This window comes from Colletotrichum orchidophilum (genome assembly GCF_001831195.1).
Source record: "Colletotrichum orchidophilum strain IMI 309357 chromosome Unknown Scaffold_30.1, whole genome shotgun sequence".
NCBI classification, from domain to species: Eukaryota; Fungi; Ascomycota; class Sordariomycetes; order Glomerellales; family Glomerellaceae; genus Colletotrichum; species Colletotrichum orchidophilum.
The window spans coordinates 240991-254638 of NW_019172986.1; the positions used below are offsets into that span (position 1 = coordinate 240991).

Below are 13648 nucleotides of genomic sequence, written 5' to 3' on the forward strand. Positions count from 1 at the left end.
TCTGAAAGTCGGACCCACAAACAAAAAGTCCCGATGAGATGGTAGACAGGCACGAACATAGCATTACCCTTACACAATAGATACATTCCACAAGCCGGCTTCGTAGCTGCGAACGTTTGGTACCTCGAGGTAGGAAAAGCAGCGCCGACGGGAACCTGTTTCATCTACCGGAAGATCGGCGTCTGGAGGCCGTTCACGGCTCACGCAGATCTTCGACACTGATCTGGAATGCAGTCCCAACTACGGATGGCAGACGTCCAACCGTACCTAGCTCCCGAGTTCCAGCGTCGGCAGCCGGCACAGTCCTAAACATATAAACTATTGCTGAAGCTTCAAAAGGATTGAATTAGGCGAACCAATCCCGTTCCCCGCTAGAATCACAAAATGCACAGGTATTCGTAGAAAACACCAACAGCCTGAGCCGCCCTTCCTTCTTCCATCCGCCACGCTCAGGCATGCATCTAAAAAGGCCACCACTGCATTCCACGAGAACGCCTCAATCGCCATGGTCTATAACTTGTTGCCGCTCACGCGCTTCACATGCTCCCTGTCTAGTTAGACAGAACTGGCGCACGACGGCACCACAGCCTAATTTTTTGCGCCCCTAGTGAAATCCCTTGTCTCGTCTATACAAAGAAACATTTGGAACGTCGAACCGATAGGAAATCCCAAGACGGAACACGATACTCACGCTAGGAGGAAACTTTCCTCGCCCATGCCTTCTGAATGGGTAGCTGGTCGCGTTGTAATAATTCCTCGTAGTCAAGACCAGAATTCCTCCAACACGCACACTCTCCCCTCCTCACTACAAACCTTCCTCTCAGCCCTCCGCACGCGCCATCATCCTTAGTCACTTCCTCTCCCCTTAGCTGGTCAGAGCTTGTCCTTTCCAGAAACTTGGGAAGAATCCTTCGACGGGCTGGTGCTTTGCCGAGGAGGCGGATGGGCACTGCGAAAACGTGATAGGCAATTCGTTAGAAGGCTGGGGTCGGCCAAAAAAGGTAAGAGCGTCATGACATCGGACCCCCTTCTCGGCAAATAATACTTGCACGGAATGGCTTTCGCTGTTTGGGTTTTCAACATTCGAAACCAAGGTTTACGGTTAGCTTTGTTTCCTCTCCGGGAGATAGATCTCATCTGAGTTACACATACTTCCAACCTGTCCGCTAGAGTTCTCAAGGCATTGGTGGATTTTCATAATCACAGCCTCGATGAATCGAGATGCCGGCCTGACATAGCAAGATTGGGTTCCAAGTGCCCACGTGGGCTTTTATTCATGCTGGCCATACAGATACGCCTGCAATGTACTGAACCCAAAACCTGGCTCACGAGAAGAGCCTACCAAACCAGTGCTCAACCCATTAAGTGGTATCCCAAACCAACGAAAAACCCGACCCAGAAAATACTCCTGTAGCCAACCGCCAAACATGCAGCTCCCACCCTCCCACTGCCATCCTTCTTTAATAGAAAGACTCGACCATGGTGTCCTTGAGCTTTGTGTTGACGTTGTCCGGGCCCAGGCCTTCACCCAGTCTGAATACGCTCTCAATAACACTGAGTTCCGTCGCCGTCGTGTCCAGGCCAGTGACGGCCATCCAGTCGTTGACGACCATGCCCGAACCGACAACGTTGCTACCACGGTTGACACTGCCGGCCACTAGGGGCACCTGCAGCAAACTCGACAGTTCGTCCTGATCTTGAATCGACGTCTTGGGGTGCACGAGGCCGCCCTGGTTCGTGAGGGACATGTACGAGCCGACGAGCACGTTGTCGGCAATGGTCTGACGGAACACCTCGACGCCGAGGACGTCGGCGATAATCTCCTCCGTCTCGCGCTCCAGGTCCGGGTGGATCAGAGCGATATGATCGTTGGCAACGATGACGTTGCCGAGAGCGGACAGGCGCTCCTCTATTCTCTGAATGCGGACTTCATCTGGCAAGCTGTTCCGGAGGTGTTGGAGCTCCTGATCTGACGTTGTGTTTGGAACCAAAAGACCCTTGCGGTTACTAGAAGCAAGGCAGTCAGCAACTTGTGCTCACGTGGGTGTGAGGCCGTACGCCGAACACGACCCCAAGGCTCCATCGCTTATTGCTTACCCAGCTGTTAACCGACCGATGATGCGAACGCCGGCGATGCTTGCCCTGCAGATGGGGATGACGCCCTGCAACTCGGCCTCGAATACGCTGTAAAAGTTCTCGCTGGCACCCGGAGCCACGAGGGCGTAGGAGTTGGTAAGAGTTGCAAAGCAGCCGATTCTAAAAGAAAGAAAAAAGTTTTGCGTCAGCATATCCTGGATCGACAGAAAAAGAGCATCGCGGTGTGGTTGTCGAAGCAAGCACGCAGCACGTAGACAATGGCGGGGTCGATCCGGCGGGGTTCTCTTACTCGTTGGAATTCTCGAATTGCGCGCGCACCGCCATGATTGTAGATGTTTCGGGGGATACTCGATTACTAGCTGTCGGAATTTTTGAGGTGATGGGAATTTTACGGCAATTAGAGCTCGTAAGAGTTGCTTCGTTCGTAAAAGAGAAAAACCCTTGCGGCGGTCGTGTGGAAAAATTGTCGTCGTCAAGGATCCTGTCGTCAGGGTGTTGTTGATGATGGAATTTTTGCAGTGGCGGAAGTCGCAATTAATAAAAAGCGACAATCGATAGAGAGCGAGGTGGGGCAATTACCTTGCTACCCGCCGCTGCCAGTTCTTCACTTGGTTCGCATGCTCTGCGGGGCACACCGAGCGAGCTGTGTGGACCCTGATTCGCCTCAAGCCGCCCGGGCTGCACAAAAAGAGTCAATTGTCGCTGTATGGTTGATGAGTCACTCCGCATCAGAATCGCACTACCTCACTTTCTCCAGATCCTATCACAAACAAAGCCAAATATGCCCTTGCAAGGTTCCTTTCCGCTGCGGCTGCATTGCCACTGTGACTCTTTACCCCATTTCTGTAATCTTGCGTTCCAGAGCCGGAATAGTCTCTACCCGAGTTGACACAGCTAGCTATCCCGTACTGGACCACTGAAACCCTGCAGCAGCAATGTACAACTAGAGGAATAGCAGGTTCATCAACGGTCACCGTTCGAATCACCGTTTGAATCACCTCATCAGTCACAGTCATAGCCATCGATTGATTCATTGTCTTATAGCTGTGTTAGGCCGGCTTCTTTGGGCACCTTGCTATTCGCTGGGGAATGTCAATTATTATCTCTTGCCTACTTGTGCGTGGCCAAGAACTCGTCTAAATCGACGTGTATCCGCAGCCCCTTGGATGACATCGTGTTGAAGACAGACCGCAGCTCAAACTCGTCCATCACGCTAATAAGCGTCGTATAGGCCTCGAGTGCCAACTCCTTTGACCAGGGACAATGGCGCAGACCTCGGAAAAACACATCCTTTGCCTTGTGTCTAAGCTGCGACCTCGCGTAGCTGAACTTGATGTAGCATCGCCATAGATCGGGATTGGACTTGCATGTCCGGCTGTCCAGTGCCCGCTCAAACGCTGCTTGCGTGGAATACACGTTGCCTCTCTGCAACTCATATCGTATCGCGAAGACACGGTTGCTGATACTATCGTTGACGTTCGTAAGGGCGACTTTTCGGAGTATGTCACGAACAGGGTCATCGATGCCAAACGTGGTCGATGCCCAGGAAAACAGGCTAAGGAAAAGCGTGTTGCGTGGAAACAGCTCAATGCACTGACTGAGCTGATCTTTCAGATACGCACGTCGGAATGGTCTGGTACCACGTTAGCCTTGTGACAATAGGAGAATATAGGACCTGCTTACCCTCGACTTGCATGGTGGTAAAGTAGCCTTGCAGCGACTTGGAGAAGTCTTTCGTGCGTCGAAGACTTGGCGCGACCTTGAGCACACAATTCTGAAGATACGGTCCATATTCTCTCCATCGCAGCCGAGATACTGCCTTGTGCCTCTGACGTAGGCTCGGATCCCTCGTGCGCCGTGAGATAGGCCAGCATTGCCAAGCTCTCGGCGGTAGTAGTTGCTTCATCCAGCTGTTTCATAGATATTTGATGCTCAAGGCTAGCTGACAATGATTGATATGCCTGGAGGAGTTGGGAAGGAGAAGGCGTGGTTGCAGGTGAATTTCTCCAGGACTGATCCGCTGCAGCACATAGACGCACAATAGCTTGTGTATTATTCCCACCATGGAGTTCTAACCAAGCCCATGTGTTCCATAACATCGATCCACCAGTACTGTTGGAGGTCTGCTGGATGATTGTTAGAGACCGAACCTAAGTAGATACAGTGAGTCGTTGGGAGCACTTACAGTAATTAGGCTGGCCGCTGAACGAACAACTTGGAGACCTATTCCTACGTTTCCATTGGAGGCCTCGGCGAGAGCATAAGCGTTGTACAGCCTGAGATTCGTTGGATCTTGCTTGATGAAAGCCTTTGCGCGTTTCTTGGTGTTGCTGGGATCATTGACGACTTCGATGGCCAGCGAGTATTCGGCCAGCTCCTGACGACTTCTTGACTTCAGCAATAACCCAAGAGTGTTGGAGACTACGGATAGGGTGACGGGTCCGTTAGAATCTTTGGATGTACTGATCCATCCGCAAAATGGCGAAAACCACCCGCAGCCGGCAAACAGCAGATCAGCCGACAACGCGTACCGAGATGCATCTTGCTTGAATATTGGGACTCTCTTGGTCTCATCCAGCACATCAGGTTCGTTGGGCTTTTGAAGCACATCCTTTTCAAGTAGTCTCATGTCGCTCACAACCATAGTGTCGTTTTCTGCAGCTTCTATCCACTCGCTGGTCCGAAACGCAGTGGGTAAACCGCAGAAGAGCAAGAAAGCGTCAACCAGTGGTTTCCAAAGTGAGAGCATGACCTCCGACGGTATTACAAACAGTAACTCCTCGATGTCAGAAAACATAACGACACGATACGGATCATCCTCGAGGACATCGTCCGTAGCTCTCGCTGGGATCCTAGAGTTCATTGCCCGCAGCCTCTCCGTTGCGCCCCATGACTTGTATACGTCTCGCGACTTGGGGACGCTGTCATCGTCTGTTTGTGGTTCCGGAGGGTCGACAACGCCGTCCATCTGAACATAGTGACTCCAGCCAAGAGCGTGGTCTTCTCCTATTCTCGGTGCTTCGTCTTCCCAGAAGTCTTTGAACGAACTGATTATCTGTAGTTCTGCCATAGTGTCGCAAACCGCCGGTCGTTGCAAGTTGAGTTCGAGAAGCGCCTGCCACGATGCGACTGCAAGTTCGCGGAAGCCAGCATCGTACATGAATCTGGTTGCCCTGAGGAAAACATAAACCATCTGCTCATAGCGCTGGGTCTCTGCGCTACTCGCCAGGCAGCTCGGCCCGGGCGACATCGACACCATGGCTTGCTTGTAGACGGTCTGCAATCGGTCGACTAGCAAATCTTTGATATCGTTGTATTGGAAGGCAGCCAGATTCGTAAGTTTGTAGTCAACTCTGGCCTTCCACAGACAAAAGCTGTCGTCATGCTTCTTTGCCAATTCCGCCCAGCGGCTCTCAAGCTTCGAGGGAGACCAAACATGTGCAGCTTCCAGCATCAAGCCAAGTAGGAGCCTTTCTTCGTCTTCCGGCTTCTTTGCTTGAGACAGCGCGGACTCGAACATTGAGATCTTGATCTCTGCAAAGCTGTGGACCTCAGCTTTCGTGGCCTCGCGATCTAGACTGCCACCTGCGTTGAGCAGCACATTTTGGTGATTGATGAGCTCGAGCCACGCTTCGATGTCTCCAGGATACTCCTTGACTCGCCGTGAAAGCTGAATCGATCGTTGCCTCAGAGGATCCTCGGATCCGACGTCGAGCTCGCCATCTTCGGCATCTGAATTGAAGTCGATATCGCTATCTGAAAATTCATGGGCTTTGGCCTTGCCATTGATCGATCTGTACGCCGTATTCTCATCCCCTGATGATCCCGGCTCCTCGGCACGCCGTCGGTCCGAGGATTTGCTTAGAGGTACAAAATCCTCCTCGACGAGATGGGCATCGTTACTGGCAGGGTTGCTCCGTACGCGGATACGAAACGGCTTAGCAAGACGAGTCTTGGATTGGAAGAGCGCTCTATCCCTCAATGTCGAGCTTCCTTCTCCCGGCTGTCGAATACTGAAGCGCTCCTGCGGGCCATCTCGATGGATGTGCAAGTATCCACCGGAGCCGAGGACTCGCCCACGACCGCTGCGGCGGTACAGGGGAACGCGAGAACGATCATTACCGCCATATCTTCTGATTAAGGGGTCGCCCTTTTTGTCAATGAAGAAAATGCCATCGATAGGCTTTTCCTTCAGAAACTGTGCCACCTCGACTCTCTTGACAAGAGCTCGTTCTTGGCTACGACTGCGACCGTGATCGCGACTCCGACTCCGTTTGCGACGTTGGCGGCGATGCTCAGAGTCGGTTTTTGAAAAGTCATCATGGCGCAGAGATTCATGGCGGGCCCGTTCCTCCTTGGGCCTCTCATCTCTCTCCCCCTTCCGGTCGCGGGCTCTTTCACTGGAAGGAGGTGGTGCAGCCGGGGCCTTGGGCTTGAACGATGAGAACTTCGGTATCGTCAACTTTTTATCCCCTGGTTTCGACATGTCTACGACGCCGGTCCGCAGCTCACCGGATCATATTTAGCACCAAGGGAAACCTCGGCGCCGTGGCTGCCTGCTAATGTATGCGGCCGGCTGAACGCACGCCCTCACGTCAAAATGCGCAAAATGGGTCTTCGTAGTTTGCCTTGACAGTAGTTGCCTACCGTGGTGAGCTAGAACGACGTCGAGTATACAGTGGCGCGCGTCGCGTCGTTGGCTCGACGGTGGCGGAAACGGGCAATTGTCGGTACTGGAAGGGCCAAGAAGGAAACGTGGGGGTCTAGGAATCTGTGGCAGTGATCGACCTCACGCATAAGGTAGAGTTCAGAGTACAACCTTATTCGAACGGTAGCGCCGTCGCACCGTTAGAGATGCCCGAGCACGTGCGGTTTACGGAGCCACTGCTGGCTGGCCTTCAGCGCTTTTAGGTAGTGGCAAGGAAAACCGGACACCCTACCTTACATGTGATTGGCCTGTCCGTCTTGTGTAAGGCTTCTCGGGTTCGCTCTGCAAAGTGGAAAACACAAGACCAGGCCCAGAATCTTGGTTCCAACGGGCCTCGGTTCTGTTTCTGGATCCAATTATTCGGAAACGAGGACTGAACGGATCGACCGGTCTGGGGACGGCAAGAACGGTAATAGCGAAGGCTTTGATGTCGTTGTTGTTGAGGGTGTCACGTTTTAATCTGTCCGATACTGGCTGACTGCTCTTGGGACTAGCATAGTGTCAGTCAACATAGGATTAACGCCAAAGCAGCCGAAGCACAACCCCCAGTTGTAGTGGAGGGTTGGATGAAGGATGGGCAGAGTTCGGGACATTCCAGGATGGGGACGTGGAGAGTGAGTGAGCGACCTGTGACTGAAGGAAGGCTCGAGGCGCTGGAACGGGGCAAGGGTGGGATTCGGGATTGGACTGTCGCTTGACTCACACACCTTGCACTGGATAGGTACGGATTGCACTCAAGGAGACCTGGAGGAGTGAGGCAGGAAGGCGGTAGGCACCTTGGTAAACACGCACGCACGGTAAAATTCCTTGGAGTGGGACGAGAAAGAAGGACGGTCGCAATGGTGCAATCTCAGGGTCCTCGGTCGATCTGACCGTTTCGGCAGGAAATGCGCTAGGTATCAGCCAATTACTGCGTCCAAATGTCTTACAGAGGCATCCACCCTAAGGGTCACCCGGTGCAAATGACCTCACAGCCAAGAACGCCCTCCCACCGCTACGGATTATTTACACACTTTGCGGCACTGCCAAACTACTCAGGGTGGATCACGCTCTTTCAACTTACCGCGCGTGCCCCCCGGCGCAACACGGTGCACAGCCCAACCTGGAGGCATTCGGGAAAGTGGATGGGCGACAGCTCCATCTCGAGGCCTGCCGCACCTTCTAGCACCCGTTTGGGTATCCGTAGGACTACCACAGTATTGGGCACATTTTCTTACCCTGCGGCTCTCTCCAGCTTCCAGGTTCTTTTTCAAGTAGATGGCTACCTTTCTTCTTCTTCTTCCTTAGCCATCCCCATCCTCATCCTCCTTCTCCTTTCCTCCCACCCTCCACCGCTCTCCCCCGGCCCCGCCGTGTACTCACACTTCCCCAGCCGGCGACGCAGTATACACGCCAAGGAACATGTCTCGCCCGCGATAGTCATCCGCCTACACGTTTCGTCGCATCTGACACCGGACCCCACGTCGTGATCCTATCTCCCGCCTCCCCGAACCTTGCGCTCGAGGTTGTCTGCAGCCTTGGAACTTGCAGTACAAGTTCACTGGGTCCACGTGCTGAACCCCAGGTTGCTTCAATCTAAAACCATCCAGCTTGCTTGTCAGGATAGCCTTTCCTTCAAGGCTTCCGCTGCTACCCCTGATCGTCGCTTTTCCACGCCCAGAGTATAGACTACTTGACTGCGTCGAGTGCTGTCCCATCTTGCTAGAAGCTGCAAGCTTCCGTTCTTTCCAACGCACAGTAACCTTGCCTGTCCCGCCGCCAAAAGTTGTTGGTTGAGCCGAAACAACCAAGACTCGAAACACGCTCGAGAACTCAAACGGTTCGAGCCGCTTTCACACACCTACTGCGTAGTCAGCCCAAATTATGGCGGAATTACCGGACGACAACGCGCCTTCGGGACCTCCCTCGCCGACGAGCACGCGACGACCGCGATTCGACTCTCGGAGAAGCTCGGTCGGGGGAGAGCCGGATGAGCGCTCCCCTCTACTCCTAGGTCCGAGGTCGAGGAGGCGTCTTCAACAAGCCGGACCAGAAAGCCCAAAGTATCTCACTCCGGGTCTGTCGAGGAACCAAAGCACTGCTGGTATGTTGACCCGATATTTTTCACATGCTGCGCCTGTACCAAGTAATATAAAAAGCTAACCTATACCCTCGCTACCCAGGAAGCATCAGAAGTCTACACCACAGTCGCAACCCATCCTTGGGCCAGCGTCTTTCACATACCTTCTCCGACTTCCCTGACTCGATGAGCGAGTCGAAACGATCTATACAACCTAACGAGCGCGTATGGTACGACCAATTTACGTCCACCGACTGGGTCCATGATAATATCATCGATGCCCACCGAGTCAAGGCTCTGAAGATGCGCAAGGACTTTCGGGGAAGGTTATACGCCATCTTCGACGCCTCTCAAGGATGGATTCTGAGTGCGCTATGTGGCTTCGTCGTCGCGCTCGTCGCCTACGTAGTCAACTTATCGGAAGCCACCGTCTTCGATTACAAGTACGGATATTGTGCGCGGGGTTGGTACATCAGCGAGAGAGTATGTTTCCTTGTAATCAAAGAATTCCAGACAAAGCTAATTCTGTGTTCAGAATTGTTGTCCAAAGCAAGGCCCCTGCGAAGATTGGCGGACCTGGTCCGAGGTCCTGAGATTTTGGCCATTCGGTGATGTGGGCACCGAGTTCACCATCTACTTGGTAGGGTGTGTTGTCTTGGCAGGCGTCTCCTGTGCCATGACTTTGACCACAAAGACCGTGGTGCCCTCGGCATATCGGATGACAACGTTCGACGAGAACCTCGCAGCAGAGTTTACGCCCTACGCAGACGAACCGACGAGCGACGAAAGTCCAACTCCTCCAGAAGTCGTTGAGGCGATTGAGGCCGCTGTACCTCCTCCCATGGTGTACTATTCTGCTGCTGGAAGTGGAGTGGCCGAAGTTCGTGTCATCCTCAGTGGTTTCGTCTTGCATGGTTTCCTCGGTGTGAAAACCTTGGTCATCAAGTCTGCCGCACTCATTCTCAGCGTGTCGTCTGGCCTCAGTCTCGGCAAAGAAGGCCCATACGTGCACATTGCCACCTGTATTGGCAACATTGCTTGCCGTCTTTTTTCCAAGTACGACAAGAACGATGCCAAGAGGCGCGAAGTGTTGTCTGCAGCTGCAGCTGCAGGTGTGGCCGTCGCTTTTGGCGCCCCTTTGGGAGGTGTTCTCTTCGGCCTTGAGGAGGTCTCATACTTCTTCCCAGCTAAGACGCTCTTCCGCACCTTTTTCTGCTGCATCGTCGCCGCACTATCGCTCAAGTTCCTTAACCCCTACGGCACACACAAGATTGTAATGTTTCAAGTCAAGTATGTGGCTGATTGGCACTACTTTGAAATCGTCTTCTATATTGTCATCGGCATCCTGGGTGGTGCCGCCGGTGCCCTGTTCATCAAAGCCTCCAAGCACTGGGCCAAATCCTTCCGGAGGATCACCTTCATTAAGACGTACCCGATGCTTGAGGTATTACTGGTTGCCGTCGTTACCGGTATCATGAGTTACTGGAACGTCCACACGAAACAGCCGGTTGCTAAATTGATGCTCAACCTCGCGGCCCCCTGTCACGACGGCTCCGATCGCGAAGACTATGGCCTCTGCCCAACCGCTATGAACGACATCCCACCTGTGCTCCTAAGCCTCTTCACCGCATTCCTCATCAAAGGGTTTTTGACGATCATCACATTTGGCATTGTAGGTATTGCTAGCGCGCGACATGATCAATACGCTAATGTCTTGACAGAAAGTTCCTGCAGGTATCTATGTTCCTTCTATGGTAGTAGGCGGTCTCATGGGCAGACTCGTCGGCCACGTTGTGCAGTACATGGTCATGCTTTGGCCAGACTTTGGATTATGGGGTGCGTGTGCCGCGAAGGAGGCGGGTTCCTGCATTCAGCCCGGAGTGTATGGCCTGATTGCTGCTGGATCAACCATGTGTGGTGTGACCCGACTTTCGGTGACACTTGCAGTCATTCTGTTCGAGCTTACCGGCAGTTTGGAACACGTTCTCCCATTCTCCCTGGCCATTCTTGTGGCTAAGTGGACTGCCGACGCCATTGAGCCAAACAGCATCTATGTAAGCTATATAAACGATCCGGGTTTGGGTGGCTTTTACTGATTGTAGTAGGATCTCTTGACGAGCATGAACTCGTATCCCTTCCTCGACAACAAACACAAGCCCATTTTCACGTCGGACCTGGCCGACATTGTTCCTCGTGTCCGGCGAGAACGCGTCATTGACATCAGCGCCTCTCCGGTAGTTTCTGCAGTCAGCCTTCGCAGCAAGTTGCAGACTCTCCACAGGGCTGGGGAGATCGATGGAGGTCTCCCCATTATTCGGGATGGAATCCTCGTCGGCTTGATCCCCGCTCCTGACTTGGAATTTGCCCTCGATAACCTGGACGACGAAGCGTCAAGCATGTGCTTGATGGCCCAAGTCTCAAGCATCGAGGACTCCGACGATGATGGTGAGATGGACAAAACTGACTTCACCCCTTACATTGACCCGGTAAGTAGCCCCCCGATCTGGCGAGCAGGATTTCAACTAATTACTGCCAACAGGCACCTGTGGCATTAGACATGCGATCCCCCATGGACCTCGTTTACGAATGTTTCGTCAAGCTTGGTCTGCGCTTCGTGTGTGTCCTGAAGAATGGCCGTTACGCAGGAATGGTACGTCGAATCTTGATCTTTTGACTAGTCCTGCTAGCTAACTGTATCTCAGGTACATAAGAAGAGCTTCGTGAGATACATGCGGGATCTCGAGGAGAAGGAGGGGCACTGACACAGTGTTCATTCCTGGAGGAGAGAATATTCCTTCTATCACCACCTCCAGGCCGAATCATTTTCGCATCATATTTCCTACGCCTTGTCAGCATGTTCACCTCTGACATGTTTGAACACATTGTCGATAAGGAGGAAGTCTGTTTTAGTTTTGCATACCGCCCATGTTGCGATACCTGCGGCTTAGCGTATCTGGGAATGGCGTTCGCATAATGTTTTTCTTTCAAATCCTGGCACCGAGAGCATTCCTGGGTGGTCGGCTGTTGTCGAATCTGTATATATAGCATTTTGTTGTTTGACGGGGAAAGAAGTGCCAAATACTTGGGAAAGGCTAGATTGATTATTGTGTATATCAAGAGCAGCGTCGCGATGACTACGAGATATCAATAGCGGACAAAGTCCCGTTTTCTGACTTGACACCACCGGTTCAATCAAATTTCTTCAGATGGGACGGAGCCGTGTATAGCTCCGGTTACCAGGCGATGGTCCCCGCAGCGGTCACACAAACCGACGACTCTCGGCATCCGGCGCGCACCCTTCCCGGACGCCGAAGTGGGGTTCCTAAGGTAGGTAATCGGCTTACTGGTTGAATCCTGGCTTTGGCCACGAGCTATAATAATGGCGTCAAAAGATTGGATCGCGTTGGTTGTCATGACTGCTCTGACCAATACTTTTCTCTTCTCATCAGTACTCCTGAACAAAGGCAACTTCCAACGGAGGCGAGTGGGTGGTGATTTTATCTCCTTGTAGTGTGAGACCGGCAACGTTTCCCGGTTCCGGTCCGCCGGTCCCGTCATCGGCTGGGAGAGCCAAATGGATTTTCGGCGGAGCGCTAAGGGTAGTCCCCAGATGTTGCCCCTGGCGGTGGAGATGTTCGTTTCCACTTGGGGGGGGTACCGGTAGGTTATTCCCATTTTTATCACGTTATCAATGGAGTAGGTGCTTATCACCTGTTGTGGGTAATTGATTCAACGGAGTGACACCGAACTTTGAAGGAAGTGCCAAGGGGAGAATGTGACGAGTGATCGGGGAGGCTGGGTTTGATGCGGCAAAAGTGACGGCGTATTAGTTGTTGCTGCGAAGGAGCTATACAGTTACGCAAGGCAAGTCTGAGGCTGAAGACGCGGCAAAGACGGCATGGAGAAAGCGTCAGCGTCCAAGGCCTAACCGAGAGGCGCAAAGGGAACCGATTGGGCGAATCTGGGGTGCGTTGGTGACAGTAGCCCACTTCCAGAGCCAAGCTCCAGTCGGCAGAGATGGAGGAGCCAGGTTCGCACTACGATACTTTGGTGGTACACGAAAGCTGTACCCAAGCTGTAGCAAAGCTTTTGCCGTATCAGCACGAGCAGGGCCGAGCTTCCTGCAACGGCCTTGCAGAGTGTTTGACTCCAGGTCGAACTAGAGTGCTTGCTGATATGCCCGCCTTGCGTGCAAGGTTCCTGACTTGAATAGTGAAGTACTTGAGGTATTTGCCTGTTGACGCCGTTTACGCGAGCCGCTGCTGGCTTCCCGCATGTACCTGGCAAGCCTGGGAATCGAGAAAAGAGAAGGGCGGTGGCGGCGTAAACGGCGTAAACTACCCCTCCAAACCAAGGCCCGTGTGTACCTACCAAGGCAGTGTGTCACTGTCGGGTTGTGTGTGAGCCTGTGAGGTCAGGACTTGGGGACCCCCAGCTTTTCAATCTGCCCCGCATTTCCCTCAACTGGGACGTAATCTTGGCAGGTCTCCCCTTCATCGTATTCGCAGGGAGCTCCTCCTTCTCCCGGCCAGCAAAGATACCTATCTCAGATAGGTAACGAGCTAAGGCAGAAAGAGACGCGGGTGCCCGGTCTGATCGTTGCGGTCAGTACAGATAGAAGTACCTTGACTCAACACCAGACTAGGGGACCAAAGCTCAAAACAAAGTGACGGCAAACCCGTACTACATACCTACGCTACTGCTGCCGCTACTACCTATCTACTTCTCTCCGCCACCGGCAACGGCAACGCGGCGTGAGTAGATTGTCAAGGTGATAAGCCGCA

General features: G+C 53.1%; 3 protein-coding genes across 3 annotated transcripts; 1 reads left to right on the forward strand and 2 right to left on the reverse strand.

Annotated features, from left to right (window-relative positions):
• Positions 1-1460: 1460 nt before the first annotated feature.
• CORC01_04569 (eIF-6 family protein) lies at positions 1461-2421 on the reverse strand (the record flags this gene model as incomplete). The annotated part of the gene is made up of 3 exons (XM_022616216.1): positions 1461-2007; positions 2098-2256; positions 2387-2421. 3 exons carry the CDS (start codon positions 2419-2421, stop codon positions 1461-1463), a joined length of 741 nt encoding a protein of 246 aa, XP_022477305.1.
• Positions 2422-3207: 786 nt separating this feature from the next.
• On the reverse strand, positions 3208-6583 carry CORC01_04570 (uncharacterized protein; the record flags this gene model as incomplete). The annotated part of the gene is made up of 3 exons (XM_022616217.1): positions 3208-3730; positions 3781-4223; positions 4283-6583. 3 exons carry the CDS (start codon positions 6581-6583, stop codon positions 3208-3210), a joined length of 3267 nt encoding a protein of 1088 aa, XP_022477306.1.
• A 2085-nt stretch (positions 6584-8668) lies between these two features.
• Positions 8669-11626, forward strand: CORC01_04571 (voltage gated chloride channel; the record flags this gene model as incomplete). Its single annotated transcript, XM_022616218.1, has 7 exons — positions 8669-8888; positions 8968-9347; positions 9400-10536; positions 10586-10918; positions 10970-11350; positions 11404-11514; positions 11567-11626. The coding sequence occupies 7 exons, from the start codon at positions 8669-8671 to the stop codon at positions 11624-11626; spliced, it is 2622 nt and encodes an 873-aa protein (XP_022477307.1).
• Between the last annotated feature and the right edge of the window lie 2022 nt (positions 11627-13648).